Below are 17,194 nucleotides of genomic sequence, written 5' to 3' on the forward strand. Positions count from 1 at the left end.
TAATGCGAAATATAACTCTGCTTCACTAATCCTAGCAGAGTTCTGTCACTGTAACATACATAGAAGCTCACTTTATCTGAGGACATTTGTAAAGGTGGAGTTTGGGTTTCTTGCATCATTGTGAGGTCAGGAAGATCCTAACATAGCACATTCCAGAGCTGTCAGTCACAGCTCACATGCACAAAAGTCCATTTTCTAACTGATGCTCTTGGACCTGCTCTTTTTGGGGCGGAAACAGGCAGGTATGGTGCCTCTGTATCCTAGTTCCAGATATAGATGTCTAACAGTAAAGTATCTCTTGCAGCGATTATAGTTTTCGGGATCAAGTCGGTCCTGCTCTTTTGAGGAGTGTAATTTTTGTAGTAATTGCAGCAGGTGTTCAAGCTATGCAGCATGTGAATTTGAGGAATGACTCGGGTCCACCTGTCTGTCTGTAATGTGATAGAAGATGTTAGAGAAAAGGGCATGTCAATTACTTTGATGAACTGTATATACTTTGTGGAAGACATCCATACTGAATCAGCCCTAAGTTTCTGCCGCTCCCTTTACAGTTGATCAACTGTGTGTAATTTTACTCCTAAAATGAGGATCATGAATTATAGTTTGGAGCATTCTTCAGAGAATGTACCTTTTTTGCTTATATGCCACTTTTAGCACATTGTACAGCAACATTTGTTGATACCTGATTTCTGATTCCTAGCAACAAAGGTTTCTCTCTGAGGAAATTTAAGGCAGATATGGAGTTTTGAGAGTTAATTTGTAAGCCTTGTCACGTTTCTCATGCAACACATTCTAAATTTTGCCCACAATATCTTTCATAGGATTCAGGAGAGCTGTGCTTAATTTCTAAAAAAACAAAATAATTGTCAGCGTTTTGTCAGGGAGCCGCTGCCGTGTGCACCACCCATTGCCCCTGCCAGTGCTGCCAGTGCCACACCAACACAACCACTGACCTTCACACTCACAAATTTCAGACTATTTCTTGCCCCAAAAGCTATAAACATGGTGTGAGCAGCATCATTGGTCACATGGGCGACCAATGACTTGCCCTGTGTGACCCCCAGTACTGTTTTTGCGACCCATTGCCTCCAGGTGGCAAATTTATGTCCAGAAACACAGGCAGCTCATGTAAATGTAAATGTAATGTAAATTGATACTTGTATAGCGCACTACTCACCCGCAAGGGTCTCAAGGCGCGTGTACGAATACCGCTCTGGAACCCATCCTGGCTTTCCCTGTGAGGCGTCCACTCTTGGGCACCCCCAAGGTGGAGGCCAGGCATCCATAGCGTTGTGGGGCCGTTTTGGAGATTAAGCAAGCTATTGCCCAGGGTTGCAGAGTGGGACTCCATGATTGGAATGGCACCGAGGCGATATGGACGTCGGTTGGGGCTCCACTTTCCCTGTTTTCAGTCAGCTATTTTATTACACTAAGTGAATAATATCATTTTAGTCACTATTAGTGTATTAGAAAATGGAGTACATTTAGCTGGAATGTTCCCTATCTGGCAGCTGAGGTAAGTGAAAAATGCTTTAAATGTATGTTGTGTGTGTGTGCACACAGGTGAGAGTGTTCTTATGAAGAGAAAGTGTATGTAAGAGTGAATATATGTGTATGTGTAAGCATGTGTTTGTGAGTGAAAGTAATGATCAAACGGCAGGTACTAGTGGCATTTTGGTGAATTGACACCCATGGTGGGCAGCAGGTATTCGTCTTTTTGAATGGATATATCTGACATTTCAGATGTAAGTTGGTATGGTGTCAGAAGAATTTTTGGGAAAATGTGTTTTATATTGGTTAATCCTATCACTGTTGGGTTTAACCCCTTGATCTCTTTGTGACCTTGATGATGTTATGTTTTCAGCACATTTCGGGTTTATATTGTTGTCAATGTCAGTGTCTGATCTGAATATTGTGTTGCATTTCACAAATGGACTAACATAAATGACAATATTCTAATCAAGGAAATATGAATGTTTGGCTTCTGAAAATTCGAAATATTTGTGTGTTTTCCTAGAGCTGTAGACGTAACAATCAATTCCAAACTTTAGCATAGATCAGTAAAATGTGGCAGAATTACTGTGTATGGTATTCTGTTTATTTAATAACAAAAATCAATTTCGGCTCTATGAAAAGTATAACATCTGTGTTTGTCTGGGTCTCCTGATGGGGGTATTAGACAGATATGGATTTTTGTGGGTGTTGGGTGTCCACCGTTGGCAAACTGGGTGCAGTGCATTTCGGAAATTAGTAAAGTAATTGAAAGCGAAATGTTGGTTTAGGGTACTTGTATTTGGTCACAAGCATCAACCCAGGGCTTCATGTAAACAACCCACGACCATATATTTTCCACATCAATGCTACCTAAGGCTTTTTTACCTCTGGGTACCAGACCTCATTTGTCCTGTCTGGCTTGCTCATAGAATGTGCTGAACATGATATTTTGCAGATTTTTTGATTTTTTTCCAAAACATGGTAATTCTCTTTCCCTTGTGCTGGAACACATCCCTGCCAAGGTTTAACACTCATCAGTGTCCTCTTGGGATTCTCAAGCAGGGGGGAACTACACATGTACAGCTTTGCTATGGATTCAGGGCCCCCACATACAATAAACTGGGTATGGTGCATTTGATCTCCTGGGCGCGGTTTTACCAAGCATGTTTTGGTTTTCAATTGGTTTACAAGTGTGCCACATACTAAACCCAAGGGAATGTTTTTGATGGGTGAGCTTCCATACTGGATATGTGGATTATCTGGGCCTCAGATTGGCTGACACCCATGAACACTTACAAAAGCCAGCCAGACTAAAAACCCTAGTTTTTCTGGCAAATTCAAAAGTCTCACTATCCATTGTTCCAACAGTCTCCTCCTCAATGTGGTAGAAATCCTGTCCTTGATACATACATTTTATCCATCAACAAACTCATCAAGGAATCAACACCTCAAAGGATTTTTGATAACATTACCCGAGAAGAAAGAAAAGCTCTCCACCTCCTTCAACAGAGAATGGATGTCATTATAAAACCGGCAGACAAAGGTGGTGCAGTGGTTGCCATGAAAGTAAGTGATTTTATTGAGGAAGGAATGAGACAACTAATGGATACCAACACTTACAAACCTTTAGAAACTGATCCCACAGAGGACTTGAACAAAGAAATTAAGAACATGGTTGTAAGATACAGGAGCTTAAACCTCATTGATGAAACAACAGCAGATATACTTGTTCATCCCAAACCAAGACCTGGGAGATTTTATATGCTTCCCAAAATTCACAAAATGAACAATCAAGGCCGTCCTATCATCTCTGGCAATGACACAGCCACTGAGAGACTATCTTTATTTGTCGACCTGCACCTCCAGCCCATTGTACAGGAACTTCCATCATTTGTTAAAGATACCAGTTACTTCCTTCAGATTATTGAAAATTTAAACCAAACCTATACATTTGATGATGATACTCTTCTGGCTACATTTGATGTTACAGCATTATACACCAATATACCACATGAGGAGGGGCTTATGGCATTATCTGAAGCTCTTCATAAAAGAACTGTGAAAAAGCCATCAACATATGTGCTTACCAACTTTGCACGAGTTATCCTTAAATCCAACAATTTTACATTTAATGGTAAACACTATCTGCAGATACAAGGGACTTCCATGGGCACTCGGATGGCTCCATCCTATGCAAATATCTTCATGGTCAAACTAGAGAACTGTATACTTGCTACTTCTAGCATGAAACTACTGGTATGGCTACGATACATTGATGACATATTTATAATATGGAATGCAGGAAGTACAACATTGGAACAATTTACAGCTTATATCAACAATATCCATCCTACCATCAAATATACCAGCAGCAATACTAAAACGAAGCCTCATCTCCCTTTTCTGGATGTGCTACTCACCATTCATGAACACAAAATTACAACTGATCTGTACCACAAGCCTACAGATGCTCATTTGTATCTAAACTGGACTTCATGTCACCCACACCACACTAAACTGAGCATCATCTACAGCCAAGCACTCAGAATAAGACGCATCTGCAGCAATGAGGAAACCTGTAAAGACTTTCTAAAGGAGCTTGCTACATTATTTAAAAGGCGAGGCTATCCTCTGCATATCATACAGCAACAAATTGACAAGTCTTTGCAGTTACCCAGAGAAGCACTTATTTGGAATACCAACGGCAGAAACAAAAGTGACAGAACTCCATTTGTAGTTGACTATCATCCATCAGCTCCCAACTACAGAAATATAATGCAAAAATATTTTCCCTTACTGTCCACTGGTGAAAATTTGCAAAAGGTTTTTCCAAAACCACCAGTCATTGCTTACCGCAGAGCTTCAAATTTACGATCTCTTATTGTGAGAGCTGAACTCAAGCAAGCTGTAACAAATGCAGGGGTTCATTGCTGTGACTCTAAAAGGTGCATCACACGTGAATATCTTTTACAAACATCATCTGTAACTAGTTCTGTTACGAGAAGGACCTATGCAATAAGGCAGCATCTTACATGTCGCTCAACATAGATTATTTATGTGATTCAGTGCCAACGGCAAAGCTGTAGAAAACAGTATGTAGGCCAAACAGTGAATGACCTCCATACACGATTCAGAAACCACAAATCGGCAATAATTAATAAGAAGATTGACCAGCTTGTAGCCAACCATTTTAACCTTGTGGATCATTCACTATCAGATTTGAAGATTTTCCCCATGGAACATGTTTCAAAGGAAGAACTACTGGACTCCAGGGAAAACTTCTGGATGTACCGTTTAAAATCACTGCATCCAGAGGGACTGAACATTACTGACAACACAACCTGATTACTGCATATCTCAAGAGCTCTCAGGACTGCATTGATTCCACATTCCAAATGGAATCTTCACTCATGATGCTTTTTTGAAAATTCAGCTGTCATCTGTGCAGCCACAGAGCAAACCATCTTGTACTACCTGAGGAAGGCGGAAGCTGAAATGTTGTAGTGGAAATATATTTTTGTTCTTTGATGAATCAATCTGTTTGAGTCACTTCTTTCTTGGATATATATACAAGTACATATATATACACACACATCCATGCCCACCCTAAACCTTAAAATTTCCCTTTCCAACCAAAAACCCATACCCACCCTAAAATTACCCTTTCCACCATAGAACTGACACTCACCCTAAAACTACCCTTGCCACCCAAAAACCCACACCCACCATAAACCTTAAAAATACCCTTGGCACCCATAAACCCAGACCAACCCTAAAAATACCCTTGCTACATAAAAATCCAAACCTGCCCTAAACCCTAACAATTCCCTTGCCACCCATATACCCACACTCACTCTAAACCCTACAAATTCCCTTGCCACTCGCATACCCACACCCACCCTAAACCCTAAAATTACCCGTGCCACTCAAATACCCACATCCACCCTGAACCCAAAAATTAATCTTGCCACCCAAAAACCCACACACACCCTAATCCCTAAAATTACATTTGGAACCCAAAAACCTGTGCGCACCTTAAAACCTAAAAATACCATTGCCACCCAAAACCCACACCTACCCTAAACCCTAAAAAATGTCTTGCCAGCCAAAATCCCCCAACCATGCTAAATACAAAAAATACCCTTGACACCCAAAATCCCACACCCACACTTAACCTTAAAAATACCTTTGCCCCAAAAACCCATACCCAACCTAAACCCTTGTTACCCTATATAAACACACATATATATGTATATGTATATGTATGTATATATATATATATATATCACGTACAGATAATACTTACCTTTAATACTGACCAAAATACTTACATTTACATGTAATTTTATGTACTACGTGTATGCTTTTACCATAAAATTTGTTGCAAAGGCATCCATGGGAAAGGCATAATCATTGTCAAAAAAATAGAACCTGTGTTGTAAGGATGTTGTCACTGTAATGTCTTCGTTGTAAAGACATTTCATTGTTCAGCCTTCAGTGTGAATGCCGTTTCCCTGTCCCATCATCTGCCTCCTTGCACGTCATAGAAACACAAGTCTGTACCCCAGCGAGGAGCCAGACACTACTTAAAATGTAATCTTAGCCTAAGAATTTTTTTTTAACTTTTTTTAGACAGAGACAAAAAAACTTGTACACCAGAAAAGAGCCACATGCTGTTTGAATTTTTTATTAGGACAAGAAAGAAATCAATAGGCATCTGGTTACCTGCTGAGGCAGACACACACCTGGACCTCAAAATGGAGCCATGTACAAAGATTAATTTTTGTTGCAAGTAAGCGTCTGAAGTACAAACTAAAATATTTTTAAATGCCCCAAAATGTTGCCTTTGGATACAAACTTTCATTGGATTTTTGTAGCCATTTGTCAGATACTCCTGTGGACCATTCTACTTTTGCGAACCCTGTCATATTTCAACATAGACACAACGTACACACATTACGGTGTAGGTGTATGATGATTGCATATTCATGTTAGACTCCTGTGATTCTGGTGCAATGTCTGCCTGCACACACCTAGGGCCTTGTTCAAAAGGATTTTCTAGAAGTAGTTGTCTTACTCCATATTTAGGTATGCCTATCTCATTCCCAATCAGACATGGTTAATTATGGCTACAAGCTCAGTGAGTTCAAACATGTCTTTTTGTGAGTGACTCTTTTCAGGTGTAATTCAAATTTATGCCCAGAAAAACTTTGTTGATCAGTCTTTTGCCATAACACAACAGTCAGTCCTATCTCATTGCCATTCAGAAAGATGTAATGATGTAATCTGAAGCTTTTTATATTCACAAACAGTCTGTTAGCTTTGAGCCTTATTTTGAGTTTGTACAAAAACCAAGGGACAGATCATTGTATCTCCAGTTCAGACTCGAGATTCTTCCAACTCGTGAGTTTACTAGCAAATGGAAGCCTCCCCACCAGACCCCCGATACTTGTCTGATTTGCGTGGAGAAAGTTGAAAGCACAGCGCACATTATGTTCGAATGCCCAGCGTACAGAAACCCGAGAAGAAGATGGTTAGGCCCCGCTTGCCGTCTCCTGGGCATCTCAAACTATCGTGTCGCTCTACGCATTTTATGATCTGACACAAGCTTGGTGCTAGTCTGCTGTGGCCAAATTGTGGGGGTGGTCTTGGACTATTAGAAGTAAACTCTTCAGTTCCATTAGATGATCTTGTACAATGCATTTTCTCTGTTTTTTTAACCACATTTTAAACAATTTAAAATATTTTTTGTATCGAGTTTACTCAAATCAACCATTAAGCTATTAGTTTCAGAGCATTTCTACAATTATTGTGATTTGTTACAAATATCGCTCTCTCGATGAATTGTTTCTTCTTTTATGTTTGTATGTATACGCATTTATGATAACTTTTTATCGAAATAAAGCTTTCTGACTGACTGACTGACTGACTGACTGAAAGATGTAATCATTGGTTGTAGTGGTGATCATTTGTTTAAATGATTTTCCCTTGAGTTTTAGTGATTTGAGCTTGATCGAACTTGGGTACAAGTGCAAACAGTGAGGTGTTCATGATCGATTGGTTTTACCAAGTGTTGAAACCAAGCTCAGAAGATTGATTGGCTTGCTCCAAAGTCAATGAATGACCTAACCACTGGACCACATACCCCTTCCTTTAGGAAATGTTTTTTTCTGAAAAGTGAGCTTTTCTGTTTACTGTCTTCCCACATGTGCGATAAAAAATGTTTGCAGCCTGCCAATACAAATATCGAAAGCGAGCTGCAAAAGCTAAATTCCGAAAATGAAACAAACTGTTGCATGTCTGATGACAGTTTCATGGTCTGCGTCGGTTCCAGTGCCTCTGAAAGACTCATTTACCCAGAGTGGGGCAGCAATAGTTTCATGTCCTCGTGGTCAGCAGTGTAGACTCGTTCTTCAGTGTTCCACTCCTTAATATGTTTTTGTCAAGAGTAAAGTTTTAAGAGAAGTAGATAACTTGGAATGTGTTCCTTAATTTTTGTAAAAATAAAGTACCCTAATGCGTTAGTGCCTTAAAATAATAGAAATCAATTGATTTTGCTGCATCAAAGTAAAAAAAATAATGGTAAAAATGGGATTGTTTTCCTTAGCGCCTGCAATGGTCCAGATGGTGTGTAAGGCAGCCGCTGTTATTTTTGATTCCTTTCCAGCTGACTGGAAGGGATACGTTTCAAACGTTCCTTCGGATTGCTGAGAACATTTTCTAATTTAGGATGCATGTTGCTCATATTTGATAATTGTTAACTTTACAGAGAAAAGGCCGCACACAGCTCTACACAGATACTTAGTTGCACAGAAGGCTACACTTTCACGTGATGTTATCAGAAATATTGATCTAGAACTCGCTGTGCCGCGCGTCCTTGTAACTCTCGGCCTCTCTTCGTTCCCTTGTGCAGATTCGGGGAGGAAAGCTCATGATCACCTACACCAGGAAGAGCGATGCTGGCAAATATGTTTGTGTTGGAACCAACATGGTGGGGGAACGCGAGAGTGAAGTAGCAGAGCTCACTGTTTTAGGTAAGGAATTGCATGCAAACAAAGTAATGACAGGGGCTCTCACAGTGGGGAAGGACAATCTGATGGTTAATGTGTCACAGCTGCTCCACAAAGGCAGCTCTTTCATCTTAATGTGCCCAGCTCTGTTTCGGTTCATTTTGAGCTATTTACTAAAATGCTCGACTCGAGGCCTGCATCATGTGTGTTTCTAAACATGAAGCGTTAAAGGCAGTCTGTCTTCAGCAGGATTTCAGGGAAGTTCCCTCTCTGTTCTTCCTTCCCTTGATGGTTTAGTTCAGTTCTGGTATGTGTGCTTAAGTGATTGAAGTCGGCCTCGAAAATCAACTTAATATAATAAAAGAAGTCACAGGAAATATACCAAAATAGAATCACATGGGCGTAGTGTAAACTTGAAAAAGAAACACATTTTACCTATAAGCTAATTCACAAACCGTTTTGCCCTTAGCTCTCCCACAGTGCACTCTCTTCTTTTAAGGGTGGACCATGAGGGATGTTGAGTAAACATTCCAAGTTAGCCTTCTTCACTATGGAAAGTGCTGAGTGGTGCGTCTGGCACACACGGCTTTCCCCTACAACAAGCCTGATGTTGCACATAGCTGCTGGAGATGAATTAGGGTAAGGTATGTACTGATCTTCATTTTAAAGGGCAGGCTAATCCAGACTTTTCTAGGTAAATGTGGTTCTATTCCATAGAGCTACAGAGTTATTCTGTTTGAATAAAACCCAGTCTGTGTCTGGATAGAACCTGCAGGATGTGTCATCTTGAAGCATTAGTTAACACACTCATTAGTTGACCTTATTAGGCACCGTTGACCAGGAAAGTAAATTCATCAAGCTCAGAGGGGTAGCATCAGTGACATCATACATCATTTGAAACTCAGAATACTTCATATGGTTGACCCCTTGCCTTACCTTTAAACATTCAAGATTTCCCTATTTGGAAGGGGCAAGGACAGGAAAACATAGTGAGTAAACACAGCTCTTTAAGCCTCATTTACTTTTTGTCCCCGCAGCGGACTTCAACACTTGCTGTGTCATCTTATTTAGGAATGTATTTAAAGTAAAACCATGCTGCACATCTAGACATTATTGGGTCTAAGATGTTTTTTGAGGTAGAGTTACATTAGGTTAGTGAAGAAAGGTGACTCATTGATTTTCTTCTAGAGTGTGGGGGATACAATCTAGAGAGAATGCCACTTTTTTGCAGAATCCCCCAGGGTATGATGTTGCATCTGTCATTCACTTCTGTAGGACCAAACTACCACTAGTGTGGCTCAATAGCACTGCCTTCAACTCTATGCTACTTGCAGAACTGTGGTTGAGTGACTGCATTTGGAGTGTGTCCCATGTAGGAGAAGTCAATGTGGTATCTGACATTCTGAGGGGTGCTTAGAACTTGGCACATCAAATGTAACCCTGTGGGTACATCTGGTGGAATCGATAGCTAAAGTTGTGCTTGAGATGTTACTTTGCTTTTAGGTCCCTGACTGGGTTTGTGTGATTGACTGCCTACCACACTTATGCAACTGAAACTTTCAGATAATATGATTTGGGTAGAGGAATGCATAATTGTTTTTATTCCACTATCAAATCTTGATTAGAGCTGTACCACAATTCATACTGAAGGCCTACATCTGAGCTTCTATGTTCTAGAAACCTTGTTTAAAGTGTTGGAGCGGAAGCAGCAGATTAGATACTAGTGGATAATAAATTTAAGCAGCAATTTGTCCACAGGGTAATATCAAGGAAGATATATACCATCTTGAAATTACATATTTCAGACAATTATTCATGATTCACACCACAAAATTCTCGCAAGCGATTTTAATTTACGGTTTCAGACAGGCGAAGGCAGAAATTCTAATCTCTGCACAATAAAATAACCATACAGTTCCGCAACATTTTCGGCTCTGACTCACACAATATTATTGATTGCTTAGCTTTGCTAGGCCTTGCTTAGAGACATATTTATGAAGCCCAGAAGTCTGCAAAAATAATATTGTCTTGCCAATGCAAAGTAAAAAAAAAAGAAAGAAAAATCAGAGACACTCTGGTTATGTTTTCCCTCTAGAACGACCATCCTTTGTGAAGAGGCCGAGTAACATGGCAGTAACGGTGGATGACACCGCTGAGTTCAAATGCGAAGCACGAGGGGACCCAGTACCTACCTTACGATGGAGAAAAGATGATGGTGAATTACCAAAAGCGAGGTACTGTATCCGGATTGGCCGAGAGCCATTTACTCAATCTTAGGAAACAACAGTAATGATCACTTGTCAAAAGCTGAATCTCTGTGCCGCTGTGACTGATTTGACTTTTAAAATCATTGAAACCAACATTGATTAATGCACAGCATGTATAACTATGTATGAACTCCTCTCTGCTTTGTGGAAGTAGGTTGCAATGCCCTATTGTTTATTTACCTGTGTTACAATTATGGTGGGAGATTGACAGCTCGTGTAACGTGAGGTCAGGTGCTGTCACTCTAACTCTGAACAAGTACACTCTTCTGGTCTGTCTTGCTACTTCTAATGAACCATCACTCTGAAGTAAGCCTCCTTCCTGCTCCTAAGGCTTCTCCCTGCTGTTTGACTGACTGGTGCTTAGACTTACTGATGATGTCTTTGTTGCTGTGCCCAGGCGCAGCTCTGTTATGACCCCTGTTGGCTCCTGGAGCTGTCAGTGCAGGTTGTACACATCTGTGTTTCATTACTGGTGCAGAGCGGAACAATTGTTAGCAAATTTGGTTAGCAGTATACACGTAGTTCATTGTGCTGCCCTACAGAATAGTTCCACTGTCCGCGAGATCAGTTCTAGTTCAGTGTTGTTTTTCTTTTTCCAGTTGGGGTTTCTGACTTGAAGCAATGTGAACTGGAATGTGTGTGTTGGCCCGGGGCGGTGGAAGCAAGGTGGCGGACAAGTGGTAGACTGAAGCTCAGCATTGAGCCTTGTGTAATGGTGAATTGGACCATCCTCTTCCAATTGCTCCTCTCAGCTTTGACTCATGACGCCATCAGCACATCTGGAATTTCTTGGCACATGGCAATAACCCGTCATTACCCAAACAGACGTTTGACAGGGGACTGGCATTAGTTGGCAATAAGGCTCTTATTCAGATGCTCATGAAAATATGCTGTATTTTTAACCCGGTTAAATATTGCCGGGCTCATATTAGAGAACATTTTAATGTCACATGTGTCACGTGAAAAGGAGGCCTGGTGTTGAGAATAAGTCATTGTTTCATTATTTCAACCACTACATCACCTGCTTCAGGCAATGCTATCACATTTATTATGGTGGGTGGACTACTCAAAAACTTCTAACTTTATGAATTTACCTGACTTTTTTAAGTAACTACCCCCCAGAGTTAGGGCAGTGATCTTGTTTGCTAACTTCCTTGTTGGTATGTATCCATAGTGTCAGTGACTATTTTATATTTTTTTGATCAAAGGTATGAAATCCGTGATGATCACACCTTAAAAATTCGGAAAGTCTTGGCTGCTGATATGGGATCTTACACGTGTGTTGCAGAGAATATGGTTGGAAAGGCAGAAGCATCAGCAACATTAACAGTTCAAGGTAAGAAAGTTTCCACTTACCCTCCTAACAACAGACGTTCTATGTTGCACAAGAATAGTCTTTGTGTGTTAAAAGCTGTCATTGTGTAGTGGGAAAATTACCATTTTTTCTAGAAACATTAGCAATATTTGAATGTAATTGTCTTCAAGAACTTGGAGAATCAAAATATAATTTCCATTATTTTGGAAATATATTTAGGAAAAATATAGCTAAGCCTGGTGCTTTCGGATCTGCATATGTTCATTTTTGTGAGAAATTTAGTTGGATTTATAAGAATGAAAGTGGTTTATGATTATACAGCTAGGGTCCCAAAGTTTTTTTTACACATCTCAAGCATCTAGACATTGATTTAGAAGTGTGTGGGCTTGCTAAGGGTGCAAAGCCAACAAGATTTATGAGATGTTTGGAAGGCTTTTTATGGAGCACAATGCTATTCTCAGTATTGGTACTATTTTTCTCTTTCAAAGACAAAATAGCACTAATTTGTCTGGAAGCAACTTATATAACCGGTTTGTAATTTAAATAAAAAAACAATACATGACATTTAGTGCACTTCTTTATTTACAATTAATTCACAACAAAATACAGTTCACACTTTCTGCCTAGTAGAAGACCTGTGTCAGTTGTGTAAGGCTTCCAGAAATATAGAAACTATATCATTTTTCTGTCTATTAGGCTGTAAATCATAAGTATCCCTATAAGAGAAATATAACGCATGCCTGGGTGAAAGGTGTTTTCAACTTACACACAAACATGTTCAGACAGATTTTTACATAGACAGTCATGAAAGAGGTCAATTTTATCCCCTGTTTAGTCATATCTAGCTAGTGGACCTTATGACTACTGACAGGAACTGGCTTTGATGAGCATTAATGGCTGTGTGGTTTCAACCACATTAAGAACACTCCTGTGGCCCTCTCCCTGAAGTTGCATGGATCTTCTAGAATCTGAGTAAACACCAGCCACTTGGGCGCCACATATGATGCCTCCCTGCATCCATTCAGCCACAATTTAAACAAGAAAATCTAAGTCTAAATGTGGATGCTCAATGCCATATCAGTAATTGATCTGTAATCAAGAATTGGTATACGAAGTCACTCTTGTGAGGGAGTAGGTTCTCGTTTGTATGGAGATGGGTGCATTACACATTATCAGGTCCGCACATGCCCACCAGTGGTGATCGAATGCATTTACAAATTATACCGTGTCCCATCAACCTGAGTCCATATATGACAATGTTCACACTTCAAGAATGAGTCCATAAATTCTGACTGTTGCTAGCCCCATCCACCACTAGGAAGCAGGAGCGGCTTGTGCAGGTAAGAACGGTGAGGTGGGGTGGCGGGGAGTCGACAGATGACCATGAGGGAAGAAAAAAGGGGAAAAAAAGAAAACCACTTAACTTGCGCTCGCGATGCAGTGAGTGCAAGGTAAGTGGTCTTCTTTTTTTTAAATGTTATTTCCCCTTGTCATTATCTGTCAGCTCCCCCTCCACCCCGCCTCACCACTCTCATCTACAAAGCCCGCTCCTGCTAGGCAGACTCTATCTGGTATCCGCGGGAGGAATAGGACTGATACACTAAGCACACAAGCAGACTTGCTAATTAGATTTAATGTAATGTGTGTTTGAAAGTTAAATTTTAGGTGAATGTTTTGTGCACGTTCAGTTGCAGATTGTGGAAAAGAGCCGTAATTTAGCAGGTGATGTTTAAAACATAGTGGCCAGGTACATTTTATTTGGATCATGGCAGCACATATCATTTGTTAATATGTTATTAAATGAGTAGATAGCTTACATGGACCACTGAGATACTGATTTCATGAGCTAAGGTTGTAGTGTAAGAGTTCCAAGGTAAAATGTTTTCATTTTAGTATCAAAAGAAGTCTAGAACATTTGTCATTCATTGTCTCTACTGTGTTGAAGAATAAATATCTGGTAAGAAATGGACAGTTGAGAAAAAGTGCATTACAGCATACATTTTAAGCACTCCACATTGATGAAATCCCTGTTCCTAAGGGATAGAGCTTGACAAGGCATCATCTAGTGCAGTAATTAGCAAAAAGTAACAAAATGCTAGCAAAGTGGCATTGTCTTGGAAACGGATCCAATAGCGAAATGATAGGAATAAGTCAGTTCGAATAGATATGTACATAATTGTACAACTGCATGCGGACCAACAAATGTGTTTTTCCTTTGCTATTTTTTGGGGAAATATTCTGAAATATTTCAAATACCACAACAAGGGCATAACCCATTTTATGTGTCTTTGCGTGTAAAACAAATATATCTTTCTACAAAGGATAAGCATTATAGCCAAGAAAATCCGTGATTTTTGCGTCATGCCTAAATGTGCCTCAGGCATCAGTTTATACTCTACTGAAATGTTAAGTAACTAATTGGCCAATTCCAACAGCTCATTTCAGAAGTGAGAAAATTACAGATCATAGATTCCCTCTTATGATTTGAATAGATTGACGTATTTTAGCTGATTCACAAAACTTCCCCGGAGTTTGCATATAAAACTATAAAAACCTTAAGTTTTCATTTGTACAATTTGGCATGTGTTGTGTATTATAGAACGCAGGACCCTTATGGTCCCTGATGGGCGCTGGAGTCTTGTGATGTAAGTGATTGGGTGTGGTTAAAAAAAATATGACACAGTATGTGCCAGTTACTTGTTACACTCTGAGAAATAAATACGTGTGATACTGAGCTGCGTGCATGGCGTTATTCATTTACAAGCTACTAGACTGGAGAGGATGCAACAACTGGTGATGAGGGTAGGATACATAAACCCTACAACCTGAAGAGTTGAGATTGCTCTCCCACAGAATTTGCTGAGGTCCAGAAAACTGCTTGTGCATGCCACAGGCTCCTCAGTTGGAGTGAAGAAACAATGGTTGGTGCATGTGGAGTAAAAGTGCAACTCTTGTTGGGGATAAGGAGAGACCTTTTTAAGGACGAGAACCCTCACTCACACGAAGGTGACCTGCTTCATCATAGGGCTCCCTCCTCACACCTAGGCCGCAAGGCCCCAGGTGTGGGCAACAACTCTTAAAATAGAAGAGGAGCTGAGGTGTTTTAAATAGAGGGTACCGAAGGACTCAGTGAGTGAGAGGCAGAGTTCAAATGAAAAATTATGAAAAAATATTTTGTGAAGATATTAAAACAGTCTCCAGGGGACCTAATACCTTTATTGAGTTATGCCCTAGCACTAGGGGTGGGCGGAATTTGCGGAATTAACCTTCGCAAATTATCGCGAGAATGTTTAAAATTATCGCAAACAAGCAGAAATATCGCGAAGATGCGGAAGTTTTTTTCCGGCATGTTCGCGAGATTTTCTGCATGGTTGCGGGTCGCCAACTTACCCATGTGGTTGCTTGCGGGCGCGGCCATCTTGTTTTGAGTTGTTCTCGCGGTGCATGATCGCGAGAAGAAAGACGTGATCGCGCGACGCATGACGTCACTGCGGGCGCGAACTGTCGCGAGACAGCGCAAATGGCTAAAAACAATACAACATCTCATGGAGAACGCGACCGGATCAAGAAAACTTGTCGGCGAACGCAGGGATTCAGGTAAGGCGATCGCGCGCGCGCGAGAATGTATTATTTTACAGCGCGAGCAAGAAACAAATTATCGCCAAGCTGCGGAAACCGGAATTTTTGACATTTTCGCGCTCTCCGCGGAACGCAAAAATGTCAAATTATCGCAATTTCCGCGAACGGAACAAAATTTTTGCCCAGGCCTACCTAGCACAGGATTAAAAACGAAGAGGACTAGGTGTTACCAACAAATATACCCCTGCTAGAGGTCAACATGTTTCTGCCCTTCACTGACCCCAGCTGGTGTTCATGGGCATTCCTCAGGACCAAAAACAAAACTAGTCACCCTGCATATAAATCATACAAATTGTGTAACAAAAAATGTGTTCTTGACAGATGTTTATACTGTCTGTCAAGAGCCTGTAGCCCATATACGTGACGGGTGATGAATACACCATATCATCTGGTCAAAAGGGAGTCTATTACCTCTCTTCAGCCAAAGGGTACCCCGTTTGAGACTCGGCAGTAGTGCGGTCTGAGTGCCTCCTTCTTTGATGGGGTCCCAGTCTTGCACACATTATTAGTTACACAATTTGTATGATTTATATGCAGAGTGACTAGTTTTCATTTTGGCTACTTGTGATACTGAGCTCCATGTGGGGAGTAATTCATTTACAAACTACCATGCTGGGGAGAACAAAGCAAACACAATGAGATGATGAACAGAGCACTGAAACTTTTCGGACACTCACGCCCAATCACAGATCTGGGTTGAATCCATCATCGTTCTTTAGCTCACTTCGCCACCCCACAATTAACAACAATTAAGCATATGTTTTACCGGTGGAAAAAGCACCACATGTGGATTCAGATTATTACAAAAAGTCACATTGAACTTGTTTCATATTGTTTCTCCATCACAACAATGCTTTCACAGATTGAACACATCCATTGACTAAACCAGTCCCTTAAAGACCCTTGCTTCTAGTCATGATAAGGGAGTTGCACACTTCAGATAACCCATGCTCACTCCCTTGTTAGCTTGGCACGAGCAGACAGGCTATCCTAGAGGAAATGTGTAAAGTATTTGTACCCAAACGCTCAGTAACCCTGTGAAAACTCCACAGAAGAGACACCACACCAGTTTAGAAAAATACATAATATTCATCTAATTCTGATTAGAACGGAATAGTAATAATCCAACATACACAGTAGAAGTAGCAAAAGAAACAATTGCCAATTGCCCAAGGGGTCCGGTAAAATGATAGAAACCAGTTCGATGGAGATGATGTTGGTTCCTTTGCTGCTCTCCTCTATGCGGTCTCCTGACCATTGACTGCAAAGGGAAACATCCATTACAACGCAGTCATTTCATCGCACTGCTTTTACAACGCAACTGTTACAATGCAACTGCCTTTACATTGCATGCCATTTCAACTCATGCCGTTATAACACATGTCACTACAACGCATGCCATTACAATGCATACCATTCCAACGCATGCCATTACAACGCATTATAAAATAAGTAATGGAGATTTTTTA

The 17,194-nt window shown here is 40.5% G+C and overlaps 1 protein-coding gene across 3 annotated transcripts in view; it reads left to right on the forward strand.

Annotated features, from left to right (window-relative positions):
• ROBO1 (roundabout guidance receptor 1) overlaps nucleotides 1-17,194 on the forward strand; it is a 1,505,960-nt gene that overhangs the window by 1,364,351 nt on the left and 124,415 nt on the right. For all 3 annotated transcript variants that reach the window (XM_085623024.1, XM_085623023.1, XM_085623025.1), the window contains 3 exons: nucleotides 8,408-8,528; nucleotides 10,600-10,738; nucleotides 11,980-12,107. In XM_085623024.1, the coding sequence (XP_085479150.1) occupies nucleotides 8,408-8,528; nucleotides 10,600-10,738; nucleotides 11,980-12,107 (388 nt within the window). The remainder of the gene's footprint in view (nucleotides 1-8,407; nucleotides 8,529-10,599; nucleotides 10,739-11,979; nucleotides 12,108-17,194) is intronic.

This window comes from Triturus cristatus, chromosome 8 (assembly GCF_964204655.1).
Source record: "Triturus cristatus chromosome 8, aTriCri1.1, whole genome shotgun sequence".
NCBI lineage: Eukaryota > Metazoa > Chordata > Amphibia > Caudata > Salamandridae > Triturus > Triturus cristatus.